This window comes from Triturus cristatus, chromosome 7, assembly GCF_964204655.1.
Source record: "Triturus cristatus chromosome 7, aTriCri1.1, whole genome shotgun sequence".
NCBI lineage: Eukaryota > Metazoa > Chordata > Amphibia > Caudata > Salamandridae > Triturus > Triturus cristatus.
The window spans coordinates 977,919,441-977,944,524 of NC_140590.1; the positions used below are offsets into that span (position 1 = coordinate 977,919,441).

General features: G+C 40.7%; 1 protein-coding gene across 1 annotated transcript in view; it reads left to right on the plus strand.

Moving 5' to 3' along the window:
- The window catches only part of SPOCK1 (SPARC (osteonectin), cwcv and kazal like domains proteoglycan 1), a 1,975,354-nt gene that overhangs the window by 1,316,674 nt on the left and 633,596 nt on the right, over positions 1-25,084 (plus strand). Inside the window, exon 6 of the mRNA XM_085618015.1 lies at positions 12,707-12,821. Coding sequence (XP_085474141.1) covers positions 12,707-12,821 — 115 coding nt within the window. The remainder of the gene's footprint in view (positions 1-12,706; positions 12,822-25,084) is intronic.

The following is a 25,084-nucleotide window of genomic DNA, read 5'->3' on the forward strand; positions in this document are numbered from 1 at the left end:
TTACCCTTTCTAGGTGATTTATGACCAAAGTTTCGCCAGCTAACTCTTTTGCTATCAATCACTCTCACTTGTATACGAAAATAGTCCCTAATTTTAACAATGCAGCCCTGCGTAGCTTCTCAGTGTTATTCCAACAGACGAGTAACCTCACTGCAGTGTGGCTTCCATTTACCACCCGCTATTCACTTCCTGGGAATTTCCAGACTACATAAAATAAATACAAACAGGTTTGTTAAAACATAAAATCAACAATCAATAAACAATACTTATCACCAAACTAGTCAATAATAACCATAGCTCTGCTACCAGAAAACTGATTCAGCGGGTTACCAGCCACAGATACTCAAACACCATATACTCACCTGGGCCCATAAATACACACTCACATAGGCTAGTAAATACCGTTGGGGGTCAATTTTTCTAACTGATTTATGAGATTAGTTACCTGTCATTCCTAACTAATCTTTCACTGATCAAAAAGTTATTTCCTTTGGTCAATGGACCTATTAGTTGGAACTAGTTGATGGTGAAATTACATAGAATTATATTTCCTTACTATATTGAAAATAACCATAGACTTGGAAAAAGTTTAAATGTTTTATCTAGTTAAATTCATGTGAGCCAAAATCAAAATACAGTACGAACTCCATTTCTCCAAGAAAGGAAAATTCAAAAAATTCAATAATCGGTCATCTATATCAGAGCAAAGTTTCACAATGACAGTACTCAGAAAGGGGAGGATAGAGAGAGCAGCACAATGACAGACTTCACAGAAGTATATTTACCTAGAATGGTGTGGAAACCAACCCCTTGGCCAAGGAGCAGGATGGGTCCCCTGGGAAAGATCAGGCGACAAAGGCTTCAGGACAGGATACAGGACATGATTAGGTAACCTCTTCTAGATCTGATGCCTGCATCGCACCCTTCTCTGACACTATCTTCCTCCTCGATTCTAGCGCGATCATCTTCTAATTAATTGGCTTAAATTCGAAGTCTGCAATATGATTCTTCTTCAGCATTCGCTTGTCACTCCAACAGCATCCTGAGCTCTGCAGCATTCTGGTCTCGTGCCTAACTAACTAACTAAAACTACCTCAATTATACCTATTTACACCCATGTACCACCCATTAATGTTTCAATCTCATGAAACTCCTAATTCTGATTGGACAGGCAAGGGGGGGATGATCATCACACCATGCTAAGTTTTAATTATTTTCTTTGGTTCTTTGTTTAGTGTTCTCGCCCCTTAATTTTATTCATAGATTTTATTTCCCACCCGTATTCACATCTTTATCAACCAAAAAAGTATACATATAACATTTATTCAATTCAACAGTCAGGATGTTTGGGAAGGTTCCCAGGAGATGTTACAAAGACGTCCTTGGATGTGATTCAAGAACAACACCATGACTTCTGCTTTGTTATTACTGCGCCTGCATGAGGGTCACATGTGGTACAAACTTCAGTCACGCTCCAAGACCCAAATACGAACTAGTACAGAAGTAAAAAAGAAACATATTCATTTCAAAATAAAATGATTTCACTGTATACCACCTATCTCTACTCTAATCCCATTTACTTATAACTCCTCTCCCTGCATTAGCACTTAGTAAATAGCTTGTTTTAGTTTCAGCAAAACAGATGCTTAGCATGTGAGCTTCCAAGAGGCCATTTTAGATGCATCTGCACAAGTGCAGAAAATTTCCCTCCAAGTGACAGAACGTCATCCTGCGTAGATGCAGTTGACGTATGCGCAGTACAATTTCCTGCGTTTGCAGCCATTTTAAGTTTTACTCGGGTTACTTGTTAGTAAGACACGTAAGCAAGCTTCATCTTGCTAAAATATGAAATTTAGTGCATATTAATTATACGATACACAATTAGTACAGTGTTACGAGTTATATGAGAGGTTTGCTTCCGAGCAAGTCTCTTTTATACGAGTCCTTGCTCCATCACAGATACATGCAAGACAAGGTGTAGGTTCAAGGTAGTGCAGTGACCAGTTAATTGGAGTAATCATTTGACTGCCTGTGTTTATTTTTGAATATCTTGTTATTCTGACAAGTATGCTTTTAAAAATTCGTGTTTTTCATACACTAGAGCTCTACTGTTTTAAAACTTGAATATTTTAATGACCTATACAGTTGTTTTAGATTGGCTAAACTGCATTACCTTTAAAACAACAATCATGAGACAGCCAAGGAGTTTACAAGTGGCATCTGTTTCCTGCAAATTAATTTTCAGAAAGTAGGCGATATGAGACAAAGAATTGGCAGCTATGGTAAGTGGGATCAATTGGGAGAAAGCAAAGGCAAATTGTTCCCCAAGTATCAGATGAACTATCTCTGCAATCATACTAAGCAGTTGCCATACTCTATGCCTCCTTTAAGAAGCAGGAATCCATATTAGTTTTGCGTTGAACTTTGCTTGCTCTGCTGACACTGGGCAACCACTAGCAACAATGTGGTCACACTGCTGACTCCATTTTAGAACAAAGAACGTGACCTGCCACAATTACCTCAGGAGGGATGTAAGAAATACCTTAAGCACGCTGTTCTGGTTGGGAGGACGCTCTGCTACAAAATAAATAGAAATGTTGCCTTTAATGGTGCTATTAGTTTTGGAGGCATTTGAAAACACGAGACACAGGACATCTGAAAAATAAATTACTTTTAGATTTAATACCTCATGCTGTGCAATGAACATTCTTAGCACTGAAAAGGGAATCAGCGGGGTTGCCACAATATGACTACAATTATGTTAGTTTGCACAGCGAGTTGCTCAGGTTTTTGTATAGCACATCGTTAGCCAAGGGCTGAGCCCCTTATTATCCTAATGTGTCTGAGTATGCGGCCTGTGTTCTGCTTATTGTGCGTTTCCATGATAATGAATGCTCTGTCCTTAGTTTAGCATGGCCTGGGGGTTGATTACCTAGTTTGCCTGCGTTGGGATGTGTAATGATTTTTCTCCAAAAAGCAACAGATTTTGGTTGTACCGGTGATGACTTGTTTTTCTAAACTTGAGTTTCAGAGTTAATTAATATCAGAAGCGCTATACTTTGTAAATATTAAGAAACAAAAGGTTACCTTATATTGTTTGATGGAAGATTACAAAGTCCTTTTAATATTAGCCATTATTTAGAAAAATACAGCTCCCACCCGAGGATGTTGTTGCACCTATAAAAGATTAGCGTCATAAAAATTGAAATTTTGCGACACACAATTGCATTTATTGTTTTATTTTTCGCTGCAGGTACAGTATTGGAATATAACTGTTTTTTTAAATCTTTTAATTTTTTGGGGGAATAGTTCAGCGAGCTAACCCCTCCCAAAAAGCCTTTCTAGACCGAAGACCTTTATACCTGGTAACAAGCTGGAGGGTCTGAAAAACTAAAATACTATCTTTGATTATTCCTAGAACAGCGCAGTTTTCCTAAAAGGATATCTGGCCAGACCACAGAGACCCAGGATCCAGTGTAGCTTCCTAAATGTCCCACAGCTAGACTCGACTGAACTTTTGCCTCACACGAGGCATGATGAGACAACTGAAATGAATGGTGAAAGAGGACCTAAAGAAGGGTGTCCCTCTCCCATCAATGTGCCTGACCAAACTGCAAGTGCCTCATGAGGTTCCTAGTCTTCCTCGCAGTAGAGGAGAAACATCTTTCTTAATAGTACAGGTGACACCAGTACCTTGCAGCAAACTTTATTTTGGAGGCAGTAAAAAAAAAAGGCAAGTGACAGTCATCGTTACACAGTTTTCCCCACATGTTTGCCCGAGGACCTACAGAACTGCTTTGGTTGAATGCCACTTCTAGGTAGATGCACATATGCATATTGGTCATCTGCAAACCTGAGCTGTTTGATCCTCTAAACCAGTAGACTTAACACAAGCACAACAGTGGATGTCACCAAGATTCCGAAAACCTAATGCCAGTGGAGTGAAAGCGTAAGTAAAAAAAATGGAGATCTTGTATGCAGAACATCATACTTTCCTTCCTTCTGCAGATGCACAGTGTAATATGTTTTCTTGAGGATAGGCCTTGACTTAAGAAAGGCATAGACTTGAGTGGGTAATTATGTCCTTTCCCTCCCTCATCTGCATACATGCATTTTTTCATGTGTATTCATTTTTAGGCAAAACAGGCTCCGAAAGGTTAAATGTGTTTCGCAAGGTAGACTCACATTGAAGCAGCTGTGGACGATTTGTTTGTATGAAGTATAAAGTAATTGTAACATGGCATCTGTGAGGCTGTAAATGGTGTTTCTTTAATGTCAATTTTATTGTACTGTTTTTGGAGCATGGACTTTAATCCTTGCACTTTAGTAATAAATGTGGAAATGTGTACATAATAGTACACTTGGCCTGCATAATGAATGATTGGGCCCCATTTATTTTTACTATCATAGTATTAATATCAATTAGTCCATTGTCATCTAACTATGGGCAGCTGAAAGCAAATGCTTTTGTTTGACTTCTGAGTTAAGGTTTTTATCTGGTGATATCATCGCCTATGCATTGTGAAAGTTGTTAGAGGGTTGCATTGTATATGCTGCTTGAACAACAGCAATTGATTTTAATTGTCTTGCTAAGAGTGCAACTATAATCTTGCAAGAGTCAGGAAACATGGTTGTATGATTGGTTGTGATCTATGAAAGGAGAGAATATTCCAGAGGCCCAGTGGTCCAACCATTTGCTCCCAATTAATTTAATTCACACCTGTCTTGTTTGCTTTTAAGTGCTTTCTTCTCTCAGCTCTAAGACATTTCTAACCCAAATCAAACCAATTAGCATAGACTTTTAAACCACTACTGTGTTCAGGCTTGAATTTCAAAGAGGAAACGGGGAACAACTGGAATGGATTTGCTTTGTATATTAGTCTAGAGCCTCTTGCACAGCCCTCATTGGAGCAGGGCCAAGACAGATTTACATGTGGCTGCGGTCTAATCTGAGGTGGCATGGTGGGCAAAAGAGCAATGGGTTGGGCTGCTTCTCCCAGAGATAGCCAGAGATGATACTTATTAGAAGCATTCCTTCCATCACCTTTTGTCTGTTTTCTGTAATGTCCTAAGTTGCAAGGGAAGGGTGTGGCCAAATGTCGGTCCCATGCTGACTGTGCCACTGGAACCATGCTACACCCACCTGAAGAGCCCCAGTCAGGGCAAAACCAGTCTTGGGTTGCTAGTGTCCTAGTTCAGAGAGGGCCATTCTTGGAGTTTTGGACTGGACAGTTTTTACTGGGGCATGACCAAGACAAATTTGCATGTGGCTAGATCTAATCCGAGGTGGCATGGTGGGCAAAAGAAAGATTGATTGAGATTCTACCTTGAGCAATTGCCAGTGGTTAGATGTATTGCAAGCATTCCTCCCATCACCTTTTCTGTGCTTTATGTATAGCCTGTGAATCAAGATATTTAAGATACAAGCAACCAAGGTGAAGAATCTGACTAATAGGCGGGATTACAGTTTGAATTCATTTCAGATATATATATAAAAAAAAAATAACACAGACAGAATAGAGTAAAGACCATATAACAACATACAAATCGAATTTCAGAGCCCCTTTGAGAATCGTTTAAAAAAACAAATACATTTTCATCATGTTGCTTGTATTAGTGTAGTTTGTGGAGGCTTGATTATAGCTCTCTGGGTACTCTCATACATCTTTCAACCACCAACAAATAATTTGGACCTTGATACTTAAATCAATTGTGCCTTTCGGTACCCTGTCTGTGTATTGACAGAAACCGAAGAGGTCATGTTTGTTAAATTTCAACACTTATTTAAGGAGCAGATCTGTAATGGCTAAAAAGATATTTCTAAATATGAAATCTGAAGTGAGCTAAAGAATGGTTATTCCAATATCTAATAAAGCAACTATTGGTTACTTTTTAATTAGCAACTTCGATGTGAATCTAATTGATAGGAGGCTCACAGACACAGGTACTGCAAAATATATCCATCCTCTCATATCCAAGATCTTCAGTTCTCTGATGCCTTGTGAAATGTCACATGAGCTCAGGTGCAGTGATCTGACGAGTCCTTACTGGATCTCATCGCATCTGATCTTGAACACTTCTTGCTACTCCCTGTTTCTGCAGGACAGATTATTCACTTTTTACTGTGGTCAGAGAGTAAATATAGAGAATGAAGGCATGAGCTAGAGTGATCAAACAATCTCCTGCAGTATTCATTTCTCATGTTTCTTCTTTATTCAAAGGCCTAACAGTTCAGCATCCATAGATCCTTGTGGAAAAGGGTAAGGCATGTCATTCTAAGGATATATATAACCGTGCCTTGTGAAGTAACCTTTCTGGCATTACTATCACATCTATTTGAATGTTCCTTTATCCCCTATGTATAAAAGAATAGTAAGATTTAGCGATGCACGCTCGTTCCACTTAGGGTCGTGAGCTCTGCCCTTCTGATGAAGCCTATCTAGTTCTTTTTATTTTATAGCCAGCTCTAATGAAGCGATGGAATGCAATACAGTGGCAATATTCCATGATACATGCAAGAGAAAGTATTACTATAATAAATATTTCAATATTTACATTCTCTCCACCGAGCAGTGAAGCACCAGAGAACTCTATGTAATGCCGCTGTCTAAATTTAACAACCATAAATGTTTGCACAGATGAATAGCACAGACAGTGCCTAATTTGCAAAATAATAAGTACTGGGCCCAAATTTTTCTAAGGATACCACTATCAGTGCTACCGAATTCCAGATTACCAAGTCTTTAATTCAGCCACCGCCTCTTTTTTCCATTAATACACTATCCCTGCCCCTGTATTTTTCTGTCATAAGTCTTTTTTTATCCCTGCTTTCTCCCTAGCCACTGTATTTCAGTCACCCACTTTCTCCCTTTCTTCTTTGCTTCCTTTTTCTCTTTTGTTCTGGATCAAAGTCTGATGATTAAAAATGAGTGCCCAAAAAAGAGTGCCAACCAGCAACCACCAGCTCAAATTACACATTGAGAAAAGCGACAAGTTTTGCATAGTGGAGTAGCAAAAAGGGCCACTGTTTGTAAAGAAGTGGAAGGATTTATTTAGCAAAGGCTCAATCCATTACTACCAAAAAAAGCTCTCATAAGATGTGCTTTCTAATTTTTGGGATGACATTAATGGAGGATCCCAAAAAATGCATAGTTATGGAGGAGCAAAAACAAGTGTGAATACTTAACAAACACTGCAAGAAATGTTCCTGTCAGTATGGGAGAGGGAGGCCAAATACCTAGTGTATGCTATAAAAAACTGCCACACACAATGATGAAGGGGATTTCACCAAGGTAAATGTAAATCATTTCCCCTTGACGCATATTCTGGCTTACTTGTTAATAATTCGTCCAAGTACAAAATTAGAGACATGTGTCCATTGTGCATAGAAAAAATAAAGTTAAGAGATGTTAAAAGATAGAGATTCACAACGAGTTTTAATTTTGCGTTTGCCAAGATTAAAAGTCCTTGACTTAGCAATGTTTGGAATATTTTTTCAACTTCACAAGTTTTATAAACTGCAAAGCTTGCTGAGTTTTTTTTAAAAGCATCACTCCTTTTCTTTTTTTTGCCAGGAAGGTACCTTTGTCTTCTTCCCCAGAAGCCCTACACATAATCCTAGACTCTCCGGTTCCAGAGCTTCTCCTGTTGTCCCCAACCCTGTCTCCACCATGTCAACTTCTGCCAGTAATGTTGTTTTCCAGCTTGCATTGCCCTCCTCTATCAATTCAATTCAAGTTTATTTGGACCATGGATCCTCAATTTGTTTTTTAAATTACATTAAAAATTAATCTAAAATCACACATCATTGTTAAAACATCATAACATTTCATATTAAACACTGCCCTTCTGCAGATTGGGAAGTTGCCCATCTATGCCTTGGTGACGGTAGAAAATGTCGTCCCTTCTTGACTAGGGCATAACTCATAGGCATTTGCAGGTAAAGGTGCTTCCTTTGCCGGCCCCTAATTTTAATTTAAAAAAAGTTCTACCTGAAACCATTATAAATTTTAAGCTTTGATTAAAAGTTAAAAACATTTTTCAAACTTTATCCTAAAATACTTGCAAACAACTAATGAGGTTGATAACAATGGCCACTGTGAAACTCTGAGTACCATAAGAGTCCCCTCACCCCCACAGGATTTATGGCTCAATTGAACCTGGCTCACAAGTGCATATTGTTATTGTTAAATAGCGCTAGGGAGTAGAGCAAGTAAGATGTTTTACCTTCAAACCTCTTCAAGGTGGAGCTAAAATTGGTTCTGTGGAATGAGACTGAAGATTGTGTCCAGAGAGACTTTCATGGCTTTGGATATGCTCTCAGGCTCCCCCCGTGAGGAAAAGAAGCCTGGTAGTCTGGTGACCAAAGCTCCCTGTGTCAGTAATAATGTTACAACTGCCAATGTTGCAAGCAAGGCAGATGGACGCTGATGGTGCCTTCCTTGGATGTTTCCCTGCTTGCAAGTCTTTGCAGCTTCTCCTTGCCCAGAAGACAATGCTGGAGCGCTGAGTCCATGCAGCGTACTGTGAGCAAGGTTACCGTCACAGGAACTCTGGCTAGAAAGGTTTTCAGGCCTACGTTTCTTTGAATTAGGAAATGCATCCTTTCTGGATGAGAGATGCTAACTTCCATCCAATAATTTATACTTATGTTATATTTTTTGCCAACAGCGGAAATTCCTGTAGTGGTTTGCACTGTAGAAGCAACATTACGTAGATGCATTTTTGTAGACCTTTGAACCGGGTCTAATACAGTGCACTAGGGCACTGCTGTAGTGGGTTTCTACAGACCATGTTGCAGTTCTCACCAACTCTACATAGTACATGGCCAGCGGCCTAACACAGACCCCTGGCTCAAGCAGAAGCAGGGAAATGCCTCCTAATGTTCCTTATTAGGGGCAGAATTATAGATTGTAAATTAAAAGCTTGTAAATGGTAACTAGGCCCAACACAACATGATTGCTATTTATGAATATTAGAGATATCCCTAAACCAATCCCAAGACGTCCTAAGCGTGATTCACATCTGGTTCAGCATTATGCTTGTAAGATTTGGCTTTTGATGTATTGGAGTTCTCACAGACAATGCCTCTTTCCGTACAATAGCATCTGTCTCTCCTTGAACACAATACAATTCTCTTTGTCAGTCTTTCAATGGCTGAAACTTCACCCAGGTCTCTTGTTCTACTGGTCGATGTAGAAGGCATCTACGAGAAGAATAAGAGACTTAAAGCTAGAGGTCCAAAGAATTTTTGTGGTTGCAAATGTCCTGATGCACAGAATCGGATTGTTTGCGACTGCAAAAAAGCTTTTTGGGATGTACAAAGTATGAATTGTGATTCAGTAACTTGTTACTGAATTCCAATTTGAGTTGTGCCATTGGGAATTTGGAAAGGGCCTGGTAAGGGCGTCCCTTCCGAATACCGAATTGAAATGTATGTACTATTTTTTTGTGACCGAAATACGGTCACAAAGCATTCACAATTTACTGCCATTTGAAAAATGCTGGTAACCCATTTGCAAATGGAAATGGAGTCACCAAGGACCCCCTTCCCTTTTGAAAAGGGTTGGCAAAATATTTTTTAAGAGCAGTCAGTGGTCCAACGAACCACTGCCTACTCTTACCAAATGAAACTTCCAATTTTCTTTTTTCTTTTTAAATGCATCACATTTTCCTTAGAGGAAACCATCCTGCGTTTAAAAAAAGCAAAAATTAGGATTGCTTGATTAAATAGCAATCACAGACATGGTGTTCAGGTGTCCTCAGCAGGTTACCATCACTGTGATGGCTGTGATTCCTAATGGGTCGCTCACTGCGACCTGCCTCCTTAATATTCATGAGATAGGTCAATTTGTGAACAACAAGGAATCCCTACATGAAACTCAATGAGTTTCAGAAATTAGGAATACCGATTTCGTAGTTGAGATTCTCAGTTAAGAAATTAGTATTCCTAATGTTTGTGCATCTGGCCCTTAGATGCCACTGATCCTAACTAGAGGATCACCAAGTTTTAATTCCTGCTTGCTACCACCTAGCAAATGGCCGTATATTAGCTGAACTCTATACCCATAGCCTGCCTTTGTGAAAATGCTATTATGAGCAGGAATGCATAATGTTACCACACAAGTGCATAGGTGTATGTAGTTTATGTTAGGGTTTTTGAATTTTGTTCAAACAGACAGTGACTGGAAAGAATATACAAATGTATAGAGTATAGAAAACCCATTCTTCCAGTTGACATATTCCAATTGCAGTTTATGCTTTGGAAATGTTTTTGCCATATCCACAATCCACCCAAAGAGGAAGGCAGTAGCTACCACCTCCATAACGTTAGAATTTAATAGCGATAGATTTGAGGAAAAACGCAGCATTGTATCAGACATAGATTTATGTGTGTTCCTCAAGCATCCATAATTTTGGAACACATATGACCAGACAGCGGTGACCATGTTGCCTGAGCAGTTAGCGGTACTCTTGTAACAGAATTCGCACAGCCCACTGCCAGCCTAGAAATCTGTCAGGTATCACACCAGCTTCATATTAATTGGTGCTGCACCTGCTGGGATGGAGGCACCATTCTAAGGGATCTGAGCCAACAGGTCCAGTCTCTGGCAGAGGACGAAATCCTGAGAATCAGAAAGCAGAGAACCTAAGAGTACACCCTGAACCTCATTACGCGCAGTCCAGCTATTTGCGATATATGAAGTAACTCCTTTTACCTAACTTATTGCAATTTGGGATTTGTGATAAATATCAGTAGGTCAAATCTGCCCATGTTTATTTGAGGAAAACCCCCAGTGTTTACAAATACGTGCATATATTGGTGTGATGAGCACCAACATCCCTATGTTCTTCCCCCAAAAGTTGTAATTTGCTGGTATTTATTGCACCAGATAAATTCCTACTCTGCGAGATTGGATTTTATCAGGTGAAATAAGTATCATGCAATGCACCATGCCACGCGTGATGCGGGCCAATGTGCAGATAGGCTGTCTCACGAGCATGCAGGCACTTGATCAAGACTGCTAGCTATGCAGCAACATGACTTCACTCAATTCTGTTTCAATTTTCAATGACAAATATAAAAATATGGTGACAGGGCACAATGTAAGCAAATGAACAAAGGGTTTTGAAATAAGCACCGGGGGGAGGAGGGGGGGGGGAATCTTCATTTCTTTTTGGGCTCCGAGACAATGGCCACTGTATCTGAACATATGAATAAGAGCCTTACAAAGAAATATAGTTGCCTTTATTTTTTAAATACAGGGACTGACTCTCGAAGGTATTTCTGAGCATGTGAACTAATAGTCCCACTTTAGGTACTCTTAGATGGCTTTGTGAATGGGCCCCAAGTCATCTTAAAAAGGAATAAATGTGAACATTCAGGGACTATCCGAGACAACACAACAAGCGCCGCTTTGCACTTTTACTGATAGGGAGTTGGACATTGCAGGCCGATTCACAAAGACATTCATGAGTACGCAGGGTAGTACACCTTTAAACTGCTTCAGATTCTAATACATGTCTTTGTGACCAGGCCCCACAGAGGCTGGCATTATTGCCAGGTGAAACACATCTGAGAAATGTAAAGGTGCTGTCCCAGGCGGCCCACCAGAATGTTGCATAGGCAAACAATTACCCGAATGTCTGGCGTTCCTGCTAATATTTGTCATACATTTACAATAATGGCATAGCGTCCTGTCAAAATATTTATTCTTAGCGTATTGATTTAGTGTGCAGTGGAATTTGTTTCATGTAACTCTGCGTAGATATATCATCTGCTTTAATGAGGCGTTAAATTGTGGTTTATGTACTGTAAGATCTGTTTCAGTCTCATAAAATGACACTTCCATACCTTGCTGCCGATAAAATCTCTCTCATAGTACCTGACTATGCCCCTTTCTGTGCAGATATGACTGTCTACCTAGGGCCAGACTAGGAACTGCCCCAGATGCACACTAGCTGTTTGCACCTATGTCTGACCTACTTGAGCGGGCTACGTTAACATTTGTGATGCTGCATTTGTAATATCCATTGTACAGGCAAAAGAATAGCGTGAATGTGGCAGTGAGTGTTCAATGAGTGCATGTGGCTGTGGACTCAATGCCGCATTAGAGAATTGATTTTCTCGAGTTCCTGCACAACGTTGCAAACACAGGTGCACGAACAAAACGTTCCTGGAGGTTCACACCAAGAGGCGGTTCATAGTTAGTGTACCCTCCTGTATGTCATTTGGGATGGGTCCCATAATGTTCCAGCGATCCTCCAGGATTCGCCTTCCCCACAGTGGCGTCCTGCCTGACCAACACCTGCTCATTATGGGGTCCATGGAACCCACTAGACGTTAGGCCAGTGTTGCTAATGCAGAATTATTGCAGAGCTCCAGGGTCAAGTTGTCAGTTTTTTTCAAGTATCGCTGGCATATGAGGGCCCTGATCGGGCCCTTCAAGAGCCGAAGGAGTAAGTAGAGGGTGTAGCATATTGGACTCCAGCAACTCTCATGGGCATCTTTAGGGCATCCCTCAGGGATTACAAGAAGGCATCGTGGGTGAACCACAGCTCCATGTTTCCATGTTGCATGGTGTCTGGAGGTACAGCTTGCCAATCATGGGAAACTTTTTTGCAGACATCACCATTCTTTTATGGTTTATCAATGACAGTGACTTACAAAAAAGTCACTTTATTTTTTTTCTTTGTATTTTTGCAGTGCAAACTGGATTTCCATTCTTGTACTTCAGGCAAAATGATCACCATGCGCTGTGGAGGCCCGTGCCCGTGCCTGCCTGCACATGAAAGCCTGAAACGCAGGCCTGAAAAGACTGGTAAGTAATTTTTAGGGTCAAATGATGTACAAGCAGTCATTAGTATGCAAGTGTTTGGACATGTCTGGCAATAAACAGTGAATGGACACCGAGTAACCATAGCTAAAGGCAATTCCACCTGAACCAATGCACATAAAGATTACACTCATTTTGAGAATTTGTTTGTAGATTAACAGAGAGTTAGATTAGAAAAAGCTCCATGCTTTTATAAACATTTTGCAATATAAATAAACTTAAAAACTGGCACTTTGATGTTTGAAATTGTCGAAATAATAAAGGTATTGCTAATAATTTGCAAAATTTGTATATTTTGCCGTTTTCTGACACTGAAAAAATGGTTATCACGGATGAAATGACTTTAGCTTTATGAAACTACATCTGAAGGTAAGAAGTCAGCAACCTGGTAGTATATGAAAATGTTTGTGATAATATAAAGGTACAAGATAAAAAGCTGAGTCCAGTGATGGGGTCATTTATTCCTTCTAATATATTGTATTCCATATGTGTGGCGTCCTGGCATCTGCGTCCTTTTTTAACCTCTAGTGTCTTGGTCCTACGTTTCTAGTATTGTGTTGCCACTAAGTTTGAGTTATGCTGCTTTTAGCAGTTTGATTCCATAATGAAAATATCAACAGCTGGTATAAGGTACATAGCTCTATCCATAATAAAATAAGGGTTTTCTGGCATTAGTATGTGGCAGGTGTGTTAAAATGTTGATATTTGGATATTTTGGAGAGAAACGCAAGGAAACTAGTCTAGCTTAACTGCACGCAGTGCGTGTGCTGGAAAGGCTGGCAGTCTGGCTCTATAGATGGTCCAGCTTTCAAGGGACAGTTTCTGGGCAGTTTTTTGGGGGGGTTCCCATGTACTGTGATAGGACCAAAAACCCAGCCCACAAACCTGCCCTTCAAGCTGGCACCTCTGGCAGGGCCAGAGTGATCGAAGTTCCAGTCCAGCGCTGGTCCGTGTGTTTTGATTGAGTGTTTTGCAAACGTTCTTCTCTCTTCTCCAAAGCATGCTGAGGTTCTCAGTTTGCGGTGTGTTTTCAACTTGATCTTGATGTTTTCAGTTCTCTTGATACAAAGGAAAGAAACCAGCATCGCTTGTGCTCCTGCAGGGCCCGGGAACAGCATGTCTCCTTCTCTGAAACCATGCACTGCTGAAACCAGATTACATTCCCAGAGTGGGGCGGGTTCCTTCCCTGCTCTGACTGTTCGCTCACCATACTTGTTTACTTTCAGTTTGTTTGAGTACTGCAGCAGGGTAGCCAGTTTCTGTAGCAAGGGGAACCGCTTTGATGCCAGGTGTACTCTCAGCGAGAAGCTGTTTCCATGGTTTCAGTTACAGATATTGAGCTCTTGAAGTCTTATATGGTGACGTCATGGAGGCCTGTAATAAATTATTACATGACACTAGTGGCACTAGTTTATTTTATTGCAAGTGGGTTCTTATATCAGAAATTGGTTGGGGAATTTGCTTGAAGCTATTGCACATTCATGCTACTGAGCATACATCGTTGTGAAAGCTACCTTGATACAAGTGCAGCATGTCTGCCACTGATACAGGGGTGGACTTTTTGAAGTCTCCTGTTAGTGAACTTTGAGATGTGATATGCAATGCAGTTATGATCTGTACGACCGGGGCAAGCCTGCACCAGTTCATCGCGCTGCCTTGGTACACCTGTACTCATGGTGACTCTGCAGACTTTGTGTACAGTCAGTTTTCAAATGTGATCCTCGTCCAGCCTGTTAGGGGGGGACTGAGGGCCAGTGGTGGCTGCTCAGAGGCAATAGTGGTGAGGCGGGCAGAGAGGGTTGTTAAAATAAGAGAAATAAAATATCACTTACCTGCTGGCCGGCACCTCTCCTCCATCCTCTTCTGTCAACCGGAAGCACACAGGCTCCAAGACTCACTTAGCCAATCACGGCACTGCTTCGTGATTGGTCTGAGTGGCCTGGTTCAGCGCTCAGACAGGGAGTGGGAGGATGTGCATGTTCTCTACCCAGGCTGTGCAATGCATTTGGGTGGAAAACATGCTAAGTGTGCATGACTGTTTGGCCGGCCGAAGACAGCCATTCAAACCATCATGCGCACTTAAGTGCACTAACCACTCCTCCCCCTGCTGGCTATGAAGACAGCCAAGCCCTGCGCGCACCAAAACTAGCTTCACCATGGAAAAAGAAAATGATAATAACTTTGTGTTATTATCATTTTATTTTTCACTTTTTGCTCTGCTGAAAAGCAGTGGGGCGACTCTCCTCCGCCTTAGCGGAGTACCCACCACTGCCGAGGACCCACATCATTGAAGGAGCAGTAGGTCTAATAAAAAGCAGGGGGGTTTCTACAGTACAGCCAAGCATATCATACTGCTTCTCTGTCAGTCACTCTCCAGGGCAGCTGTAAGTGGGGTGAGAAAGCCAATTCACCCGCTATTCTTTCAGTACCATTTGGCACAGTGAAGTTTGGTGGAATGGTCACCACTGCACTGTTGCTTGTTGCATTTCCTACAGAATGAAGAGCTTTGCATGAAAAGGAAACCATTTTATGTGCAGTATGTTTTACCATAAAATAGCTCTTTTTCATCAAAAATAAATACAAATTCATCCTTTGATATGATAGTTAACCTCAGTTTTACAAGATTTCAGTGGCATGAAACTCAGTTTACTGATTCATGCTTACTGTCATATGACATAAATGTATCTTGTGTAGTCCAAATCTTCGGAATTACAAGTAAAACTTGTCATGTACTACCAAATTGTGGGTAATTGTTCTGTATTGGTGCTATTGGGAGGTATTGTGAGGAAGTGTTGGTTGGTGCTTTTAAATCATTTTCAAGAAATACTTTAAAAAAAACACAACTATGTTGCTTTTTAGGTCTCGCCTGGCGTTGCAGCGTGCATGCGTTGCCCTCGCCATGCGAGGGCTTCTTGGAATCAACACGGTTCCAGAAGTCGTGTCTCAGCTCCGCCCGTAATTTTCATTGGTGTGCGTCACTTGACATCACCAATTATGCTAAACAGGGTGTAATGATTGTCCAGGAGGCTTTTTAGTCCCTGCTGGTTACCGCCCTGTCCACTTTTGGCCCCGCCCACCTCGACTGGATCTTTTACAGGCTGCTTTACACGCTCTTTAAAGGACAGTAAGCACTCTTTTCTTTTCATTTGCAGCGCCGTCCCCATGCTCGTAATGGCTGCTCGGACAGCCTCTCCTGCTTTAGCCCCCAGCCCTCGCTGTTCCTCCATCCCCTTGCTTACTTGACTTGTCCGTCCTGACACACACTGTTAATATTGTCTGTCTTGTTATGTGACTGTTTGCGCTTTTTGCTTTCTCTGTTGCATTATCTGCTGATAACTTTATGTTGATGATTATCTGTAAGTTATTTCCGGTTCTCTTGCGAACTGCCCTGGAGCAAAGTTCGCGGAATAGGAAACCGGCAAATAAATAAGTACATTTGTTTTGCATATACACCATGTGATCTGGATTTAAGACGAGGCTCAAGTCCAAATGCACAGATAAGGTTGTGTAGTTAGTTTCAGAGTACTACAAAACACACTTTAAAAGCAGACTTTAAGATGCTGTTTATTAAAACGTCTCTGCACACTGACCCAACCGCATAGGAGAGGAAAGGAATCGCTTCTTTTTGTTTCTGATGCTGCGATTACATACCTGGTTTCTGTTTTTCTATCCCTTCCTCCTGGATTCCTCACTGTGGATCTTTTGAATTTCTCAGAATTCCAGGGTCTTTGAGAATCCAATGCGGGTCAAGAGGACGCGGGCCGTTTTCTTGTGTAAGCCCCTTTCTCCGCCAGTGTCTATTTATCCACATCCGTGAATATGTTTTTGTATTTAGCTATCGCTATGGGCAACATGATCGCTGTGGATTTATTACCATTGCTGTGTGTGGGGAGGGGGCCATGTCTAACGAGAGGCAAATCCTAGAGTTGGACCCTGAAGCCCCCTCCCTCAACAATGCTAGTAGCATATTACTCTGTGCGAACGGGTTATGTCCTGGTGTTTTTTTGTGTACATCTAATAAAAGATATTTAAACACAATAATTTACAATGCAATAAATTTCACATTTACGTAAGTTTAAGCTATTGGCATTGTAAAAGACAATGCCTTTCATTTATGTTTTAAAAATGAAAACAAAAATAAAAGGCATTGATATGTGCAATGTCAATAGCTCAAATGCACGTAAATGCGAGACCTATTGCATTGCAAATGTTTGTTTTCTTAAGGAGACGCACTGAGGTTAGTGCTCCAGTTTTCTTGGGGGATCCCACATATGATTTCCGTTGTGCAGCAGCAATGTTAATCTCAGGCACTACCACATGGTGGGGAATTTTTTGTTTTGCTGCTATTGGGATGGAAGGTGGGGAAGTGTTGGTTGGTGCTTTTTAATCTTTTTTAAGAAATACTTTTAAAAAACGATTTACCTTTTATTCTCTCACTGTGTTTCTTAAGAAGACACATGCAGGTTAGAGCTCCAGTTTTCTTGGGGGATTCAGTATATAATGATATCTGGTGTGAGGATGCACGGCACACACTTGCCACTCCAACTACTAAACCTATGAGGGAGCATTACTGAGAGCTGTCGTCACTCTATCGACCCGTGTGGAGGAGAAACCCCCAGCAACCATTGTCTTTGGTCCTTTCCTCGGGCGATGGATCCCAAGAAACATTCTAATAGTATAAATAGTTGGAAACTGTTTTTAAATAATTGTAGATCTCTCCCGACTCACAAATTAGAACTCTTTGGAGAAAAAACCAGATGCAGGTTTCTTAACTGAAACCTGGCTCCATGTGGAGTCTGGGCCAGACCTTGATCATACCATGCCCCCGGAATAATATATTATTTAGAAAGACTGGGAAAATAAGAAGGGTGGAGGAATAGTGATTGTTCTTAAGGCAGAATTTAGCTGTTTTATTTAATACACGTATATTCTAGACTGTGAAAGCCTGACTTTTGCTATAACTTTTTCCCCTTTTACTACATACTCCAGAATTTTACCGTATAGACCTCTGGGGCCAAGTGGCAAACTTCTTCACTCCCTCCCTTAGGCTACGGACAATTTTTGTAGGGCCAGAGCTAATGTCTCCATTTTAGGAGACTTTAATCTTCATTTCAAAGAGACAGGGAATATTCAAGCTTCATGCCTTTTACCAGACCTGATGGCTATTCAGTATTTTACAAAGGATGTTAGGACCCATCGACGAAAACGGCCACTTACTGGACCCTGTTTCTCTAATGATAATCTGTAAAAGGTTTTAGAACCATTCCCTGTCACTTGGTCAGATCATTTCTTGATTGAGCTTACATTGGAATCCTCTCAACCATCTTTAATCTGCAAGTCTTCCAACTTGATGGTCCGCCCCTGGTCTAAATTGCCCATCGAAGCTTGGGAAGTGGCGCTTAAGATATACGGACCAACTTTTCTGCCAGACCTGACAATAGCACATGACAGAATTTCCTACAGGATGACATTTACGCTCAAGCAAGTTATCCCCCTAAAACCCATGCTTGATGAGCCAAAGATAAATCTACTCCTTGGAATACCGTTAATCTTCAGAAACGTAAACAAGCAAGTAAAAAAGCAGAAAGGTTCTGGAGAAGAAACTATAGGGAGATATCAAAGCAAAAATACTGCAACACCATAAGAATCTAAAATTAAGACAGTACAAGCTGTTTTCTTAGAGGATAAAATGAATGGTGCTACTGACTCCTTGCGGGAAATGTTTCGCAGTGTGAAAACACTCCTCGAGCCTTCCACTACTGGTCCTATCCTGGAACCCTCACCTGCATGGTGTAATGACCTAGCGGTTTTTCTTCAGGGAAAAATCCAGATTATTTATTGCAGATTTAATCTTTTCTCTCAATCTGGTACTAATAGAGTGATATCTAGGTGACCACTACTATGACCTTGTTGAGCACTTTTCTGGCTTCGACATCAGATAGAATCTCAGACATTTTGAGTAAAATGAAACCAAGGTCTCCAATGAATTTGGCTCCTCCACACATTCTAGCCAAAGTAGCAGAGGTGATCCTTCCCACCCTGCTGGACAATGCTAAATCTCTCCCTTAATAGGGGCCTTGTCCAGTGGCATGGAAACATGCTATGGTTAGAGCACTCCTCAAAAAATCTAACCTAGAGCCTCTTGATCTAGGAAATTACCACCCAATCTCTCTCCTGCTAGATATAAGCAAAATTTTAGAAAACCATGTTAATCTGTCTCTCTCTGAATTCATAGAGAATCATAATATCCTGCATATGACTCAGATGGGATTTTGTCCTTATCATGGCACTGACACCGCCCTTTTAGCGGTTGTTGAAGAAGCCAAAAAGCTGCTTCATTGAGGAGGATCTGCACGATTATCCTCCTCAATCTCAGCTCTTCTTTTCATATCGATAATGTATTAGCTAACCAATTACAGAGTGCCGGAATCAATGGAACAACCTTTAATATCTCAAATCATTTCTAATTGATAGGACTTTTCAGATATTTGACAGCCAGTTTCCCTGTAAAAGTACCCCAAGGCTCCTTGTTGAGCCCAACTCTTTTGAATCTGTATATGAGACCACTTACTGATGTCGTCCTTCCTTTTGGGATCTCAATAATATCCTATGCAGATGACACAAAACTGTCTTCTCCCTCACGCAGAGAGAAAAGTCTCCATTTCCCTCTCTAGGCCCTTGCCTAGAACAAGCTGCCAAGTGAATGACCAGTTCAGGTCTCAAGTTAAATGGAGACAAAACTGAGCGTATGGTTCTGGGCAATAATCTGAATCGTTCCTGGAGTTTTGCTCAAAATCTGTTATAAAGAGTTTGGGAATGTGGTTGGATGAATCACTTACATTTGACTCCCAAGTAGTAAAGCTCGCTGCTAGCTGTTTAGTCATTCAGAAGAAGCTTCTCGAAATTCTCCCTCTCCTCACCCCACTATGTAGAGGCTGGTAGTCCAGGCGCTCATTCCCTCTTGCCTAGACTATGGCAACTCTCTCTATCTCAAAGCATCCAAACCCATGATAAAGAAATTGCAGGTAGTGCAAAATTCTGCTGCAAGGATATTGCACAATATTCCCAGACACCAATCTGCATGACAAGTTCTCTGAATTCTCCATTGGCTCCTTGTTGGAAAGAGAGTTACATTCAAATCTCTGTGCATTCTTCATAGGGCCCTTCTGGAGAAAGGTACATTCATCTCACGTGCACTGATCTCCTTTTACACTCGTTGAATGCCCATCTTGCTTAAGTACCTGTCATTAAAAGGGCAACATTTGGGGGACATTCCTTCACATATTATTCATCTAAATTGCTTTCTTCCTTCGCTCAATCAAAAAGGAACTTCCTTTTCGGAAAGCATCGAAAACCTGACTTTTCCAGAATTGGCCGCTTTAATGCTTCCCGTAATGATTCTGTGCCACACTTTAGGCACTGGGATGCCTATGGGTAGCGATGTGCTCTATAAGTGCTTCATAGACTAGACTAGAATAAATTAATTACAAAGCAAACTTAGCCACACATTAGTAGTGCAACAGGTTGTGCAGTTTGTTAGGAGATGTGTCCCAAGGACCCTCAAGTGGTGTTTGAAATCTCATTGCATTGCTTCACTGCCCTACCTTGAGCAGCGACACTGCTGGTTTGATGTAAGTGTCATATTTATCTAATGTGGCCTTACTAGTCAATTCATAACAAGTACTGCTCTCACGCAATTAAATAGTCCTTCTTTCTGATCTCTCAGGTTAGAAATTCAGTAGAAACCCTTGGATTTGAACCGGTCATCTACAGACTACTGCAGCTGATGCGTCTGCCCACTGACTCATCGTCTCAATGTTAATGATGACTTCTGACTCACATGGCCTGTTTAAGTTTCAGCCTGAACAACCTGAACATATCATCCTGACTTTGAAACTGTGTATTTGACTCTCAGTGGAACACAGAATCAAATTTAAAGCATCCTGTGCAGGTAAAAAAGCCTTTAAGAGAAAAAAAGATGAATGCATGCATCATATGTCTTCACACAGCATCCTCGACAATGACTTCAATTCAGGCAACAGATGACTCTATGCAGTTTGAATAACAAGAAGCATGGAGGGGTAGATCCATAGGAATCTCCTGAGATTTAAGGTTTTCAGTGAACTGTTAACACTCTCATAGACTTCTACCGCACTACAAGAAGGGAAAGGGTATGCCCAACTACGCACCAGCCCCAGGATGATCATCCGCAACCCTCCAATCCAATGAGCTGCATTACAACCTACAAGCAACATGTAGGGTTTATCTAAAATATTCAAATAAATACCTTTATGATGTTAAATATTAAACATATTTACACCACAAACTATGCAAATAAATGACATGCCTGTAGCCTTCTCTATGTTCAAGGTGAGGAAGCAATATCCAATGACTGAGAATCTGTAAGCAATGCTGAGACAACAACTTAAGATATGTAATGTACCACAGCGGCAGAACCCGGGAAGGGATTAATGCATTTATCTTGAAATCTGAATTACGTGTCAAATTATCATCTCTTGTAACAGTCTCAAGATACCATTGTTGTGCGCGGTCCAACTTCTATTATATTTAGATTTTCTATAAAGTGTGATTCTCTGTATATTTTCCTAGCATCTATTTTGTGATGTAATTGCAGTTAACCCTTGGGGTTATGTAGGCAATAGAAGTTCAATCGTCTTGGGTTGTCAAAAAACGCACAAGTTTAGCAGAATAATACATACTAAAAGGACTATAGAAAAGCTGCTGCAAATCACAGTGTGGCAATATTCTAAGGGCTGTTTTTAGAGTTGCCGGGCTCCAGCCTCAAGATACTTGGGTTGATCTATTGCCATTCCTCAACGGGGGCATCAGATCAGTCAGCCAGCTTTACTTAAGATGGGCAACCATTGCTAGACTTCACTTCATGGGACTGCTGTACAAGGCATGGTCATCCTGGTCAGGGAATTCAATTGATGTACCCACACAGACAGGAAGGAAAACCCCTCTTTGGGAAGTTATTCTTGAAGGACAAAAAAATTCAGATTCAGCCTGCAGAGTCCCTACCTCACTGGCAGCTACTCTGAAGGTTTAGAAATCCCCTCCGGGCAGATCGGGAGCTCTATATTTGGAGTGAGGTCCTCTGCCAGGAGAGCAAAGACCACAACCTCCACTGAGCTGGAGGGCAGTCCAATAGTATCTATCTTCTCTCATAAGTCTAATGCAAACAAAGATGAAAGCAAATCAAAATTGAGAAAGGCTGTTAAGGTACTGTGAAAGATCTTGACACAAAACGGCTACTGAAATCAGCTGCCACCCCTCCATTATGGCACAGGAGCGCCCCCCCCCCTTCCCACGACCCTTAAATAAAACAATGATAAAATGAGCTTTAAACCCCTTTTATTATCGTTTTATTTGAAAGGTTTATTTTCACAGGTTGCAATGGCAGTTTAAAACTGCACACACAGGCTGCAATGGCAAACCTGAGACATATTTAAAGTGCTACATAACAAGGTGGCACGATCAGTACTGCAGGTCCACTTGTAGCATTTACAGGCCCAGGGCACATTCTGTGCCACTTTACTAGGAACCTAAAAGTAAATTAAATATGCCAATTGGGTTTAAGCCAATTCTGTCTTATTTTAAGGAGTAAGCACAAGGACTCTACCACTGCTCAGCAGTTGTAAAGTGCACAGAGTCTGAGGGCCAGCAAAAGCCAATTTAGCAAAAAGTGGAGGGTAAAGATAAAACGTTTGAGAGTGACTCCGCAGAGACGGACAGGTCCATCAGAGGTCCTGAAATGTACATGCAATCATTTATTTTAGTACTTGGAGAGCACTATATGTTGGCTTTTGTATCTGGTTCAGGGTTAACTCAGACAAAGTTTTTGCTTTTTAGTCAATTTTCTTCCTGCTGTTCTCTACAGAAAACAGTTAATTTAATATCGCTGCTTTTTGTACAATAACAAAGTTGCATCAGAAAATCATAAAACACCAATCCTAATGGCTTAAAGACACCAGACATATGTAAGTCATGGCTGTTCATAGTGGTCTCCTGTTTTATTGTCCTGTAATGTAATGTTGAACTGTGCCCAGATAATGCACAGAGTGAAAAATCAGATAAACTTGTGTAACCAGTCTCATACTATACCCTAATTTTAACTCAGCAGCAAAGTTAACTACACTGGACTGCAAAAATTACAATGTAGTTTTCTTACTTAAAATGAAATGGTCCATAAGAGGTATGATTAGTTGCTCAGAGAGTCAGAATACAACACATTACCACAATTCTTCACTGAAGAAGCTTCAAGAGGTTCTTTGAGGGCAGCTGGAGTTAAATCATTGTTGGGGTTTTCTAAGATGCAAACCAAACTTGTGATACAAATATGGAATTAAAAATATATCTGGCAGGTAGGTCACATGTCAAAAATACACACAATGAAATGAAAACTGATGATACTGAAACGTGAAAGGGAGATGACTGATAATTTGAGAATAAACAGTTGAGAGAAGTACTTTTTGTGTTGGAAATATTTTCAGTCCTGTTCTCTTATCAACAAACATTTCATCTACAGTAGAGTGCTGTGCCCAGCTATTCCCCGGCTGTCCAACGTTTGTGAAAAACTCTAATAGATGATGGATTTTCAATATAGTCACATAAAAACAGGGGTGCTCTTCACCCATATGTTTCAGTTTGGTTGTAGCTTAATGGAAAAAAAGCATGTGATTAATCTAGAAACCTCTTGCCCCAATTTTGGATTGAAAGTGCCAAATGTCCAGTCATTTCAGCCAAAACCCATCAGGCAGAATTCTGGCAAACTAGAAATGCTTTGGCTCTGCCAATCCAACATTGCAGCATGGTTTTCATCTCACTCTTAATGGCTCAACCTATAGCATTTCCAACAACAACTGCTGGTTAGGACATTGTAACATAATGATCTGTAAACAAACCTTCTGCATATTATTATTATTTTTATTATTATTATTATTTTTATTAATAATAATAATAATAATAATAATAATGCTATTAATAATAGTGCTGTTTTGTTGTTATGTTTATTATTAGTGTTGTCATTATTAATATTATTATTATTATTATTATTATTATTATTATTATTATTATTATTACTAATAATTACTAATTAATAATAATAATATTGATTATGGTGATGAAAATAATTATAATGATAATAAAAGCAACAACAGCAGCAGAACTAACAACAACAAGATTATCAATTAGTACCCAGACTACAGCACTGGATGCTGTGTCAGCCAATCAGAAGTTTCTCCTTGGAGGTTAGAGCTCCCATTTCAGGCCTGCAAAGAAGCTTTCTGTGCCTGCCTTGCCCTGTTGGTTGCAACTCATCCTCGGTCCAAGGTGCCAGCATTCCTCCAAAGGCTGAAGCCGCACTAGACCATTCAACATCGTAAACTGCTTTTACTTTCTCTCTGTGCTTGCCCTTCCCCTTCACTGTCAAAGGTGTAGTGTAAACCCTAACACACTTAGGAAACTAGGAAAATGTAAAGAAAGTGTTGTTTAGTTTTTAGTTCGAGCCTACGAAGCATGCATGTGCTGTCTGCAAGACCTGTTGTTATCTCCTCCATCGACTTTTGGCATGGCCATGAATTGCCATTTGTTCATTGTTGTGCCATTTAGAAATATGGGGGTTTTATTAGTGCATTGGGTCTTATTCTCCCGCCTTTCCGTGCTTGGGTCATGGGCAGGCGATTTCACCAATTGTTTGCTTGCGTTGGACATCCCAATATATCCACTGTTCCTCCTAGTCATCCTGATCTGCCTTTTTATTTTGTAGGCTGTCAACATCGTTTAAGGCTTTCAGGCTCTGTTCGGCACCTGCAACCTGGCAATTTCTGTCCTGTAGCTGTTGAGCTGTGCAAATAGCTCTAACTCACAAAAATGCATGACCTTTTGCATTTCTAATGTTTGTTTCTACTGTTCTGCAGCGTTGGGGCTTTGTGAAAGAAGGGGTTCAGCACAGTGACACTGAAAGCAGATTCTGAGCGAGCTACAGATGTAGCTGTCAGAGGGGGCACTGACACCCTACACTGAGGGTGAGTTCAATTGCACCTTAGACTGAGTGTGAGTTGAACTTTACCTTAGACTGAGTGTGAGTTCAATGTATTGTTCAGTAGAGTGTGACGTGGGGCTTATAATCATATTACCCTTAGCTGGAGGGCAATAACAGCTGTTAATTACCTTTCCCTTACTATGGGCTTTGCCTGCTGGTAATGTCCATAACAGAGCAATAACTC